The 1,908-nt window shown below is 61.3% G+C and overlaps 1 protein-coding gene across 1 annotated transcript in view; it reads right to left on the bottom strand.

Annotated features, from left to right (window-relative positions):
* The window catches only part of SCARA5 (scavenger receptor class A member 5), a 27,587-nt gene extending 25,968 nt beyond the window's left edge, over window positions 1–1,619 (bottom strand). Inside the window, exon 1 of the mRNA XM_031065018.1 lies at window positions 1,505–1,619. Within this exon, the coding sequence (XP_030920878.1) occupies window positions 1,505–1,616 (112 nt within the window). The 5' untranslated portion in view covers window positions 1,617–1,619. The remainder of the gene's footprint in view (window positions 1–1,504) is intronic.
* Between the last annotated feature and the right edge of the window lie 289 nt (window positions 1,620–1,908).

Here is a 1,908-nt window from a genome sequence, read left to right as displayed (position 1 = left end):
CAGCAGAAGGTTTGGCTCGCGCTCCCGATGGATCCTCGGCGGGATCCGGGTGGTGCCACGCTCAGGGGTGACTTTGCCCCAGCCCCTTCCCAGAAATCCCGCTCCAGAGACCCCTCCTGTGGGAATGGGGTTCCCTGGGGGTCAGCCCCGAGAATTCCAGCCGGAGCTCCATCAAAACCCCAAAGCTGGGAATTCTGGGATCGCTCCAGCTCTTCCCTCCCGGCTTTTCCAGCGGTTTTTTCACTGGGAAGGGATGGGAACAGGCGGATCGGGAGCAGGGATTTTGGGAATGGGATCAACGCTCAGGGATCTCCTGGATGGGGAATTCTCCCTCTGGATCCAAAGCTGTCCCGACCCCCACAGGCCCCCTTGGAGACCCCTTCATGAGCCCCTTGCAGCATTCCCAGGAGGAATTTATCCGGAGCTGGATGTTCCCAGCTCAGCCAGCCCCTCCCCACCCTCCCAGCCAGGAATCCCTTCCCAAGATCCCACCATCCCAAGCTCCCCTTTCCCACGGGAAGCCATTCCCTGCCTCCTGCCCCTCCAGCCCTTGCCCAAATCCAGCTCTCCTGCATTCCCAGCTCTCCCAGTGGATCCAGCCCCATCCCGATTCCTCCTTGAGAAGGAATTTCAGGATCCAGGGGCTTCACTGGGAATTGGGGACTCCAGGAAGGGTCTCCCTTCCCTTTTCCATCCCCGAATTCCATAAAAATCCCTCGGGATGGATCCTGAGTGTCCTTGATCCCAGAATCCCGGAATGGTTTGGGATCCATGGACCTTCAATCCCATCCCAGGGACACCTCCCACCTGCTCCAAGCCCATCCAACCTTTCCTTGGATACTTCCAAGGATGGGGGAGCCACAGAATCCCTGGAAAACCTGGGCCAGGGCCAGGACACCTCCCGGCGCTCCTCCCACCACGGAATCCACCATTCCCAGGGCCGGGAATCCCGGCTGGAGCGCGGAGCTGAGCACGGAGCTCATCCCTGCGCGAGAGGAGCCACGTCCAGAGCTCCTTCCCGGGAGATCTGCGTGCTCCCGCTCCCGCCATGGATCCAGGGGGGATCCCGAGGCGGATCCTGAGGGGCATCTAGGGGGGATCTAGAGGTGGATCCAGGGGTGGATCCCGAGGTGAATCCCAGGGTGGATCTGGGATAGATCTGGAGGCAGATCCAGAGGTGGATCCCAAGGTGGATCTGAGGGGAGATCCGGGGGAGGATCTGGAGGCAGATCCAGAAGTGGATCCCAAGGTGGATCCAGGGGTGGATCCAGGGGTGTATCTGGAGGTGGATCCAGGGGTGGGGGGGATCTTGGATCTGGAGGTGGATCTGGAGGTGGATCCTAGGTTGGATCCGGAGGTGGATGCAGGAGTGGATCCAGAGGTGGACCTAGAGCTGGACCCACAGGAGGATCTACATGTGGATCCTCAGGTGGATGGATCTGTGGATCCAGAGGTGGATCCAGAGGTGGATCCCGAGTGGATCCAGAGGCGGATCCGCCCTCACCGTGCTCGCAGAGGTTCAGCTTGGACAGGCTCCGTCCCTCCAAGGGCTCCTCCAGGACGGATCCGTTCTCCCGCTCGGAGAAGGTGTGGAGATCCACGGCCTTGCTCTCCATCCTGCTGGAGGAAAACGGGAATGTCCCACAGGGCTGGGCCTCAGCACATCCCAACCCCAAATCCCAACCCCAAATCCTGACTCTGGCATCGGGATGGGGCAGGTGAGAGCCCACCTGGAATTGGGATCCCGAAATCAGTGGGACAGGGAGCTGCTCCGGGGCTGGGAGAGCTGGGAATGTGCAGCTGGATCAGGGGAGGATCCAGGGAATCCTTGGAGCCGCTTCCCGATCCCCAAGGGGCTCCAGGAGAGCTGGGATTTGGGCAAGGGCTGGAGGGGCAGGAGGCAGGGAA

Source organism: Geospiza fortis, unplaced genomic scaffold (assembly GCF_000277835.1).
Source record: "Geospiza fortis unplaced genomic scaffold, GeoFor_1.0 scaffold509, whole genome shotgun sequence".
NCBI classification, from domain to species: Eukaryota; Metazoa; Chordata; class Aves; order Passeriformes; family Thraupidae; genus Geospiza; species Geospiza fortis.
The sequence above is the reverse complement of the archived record's forward strand: the minus strand, read 5'-3'. Positions and strand labels throughout refer to the sequence as shown.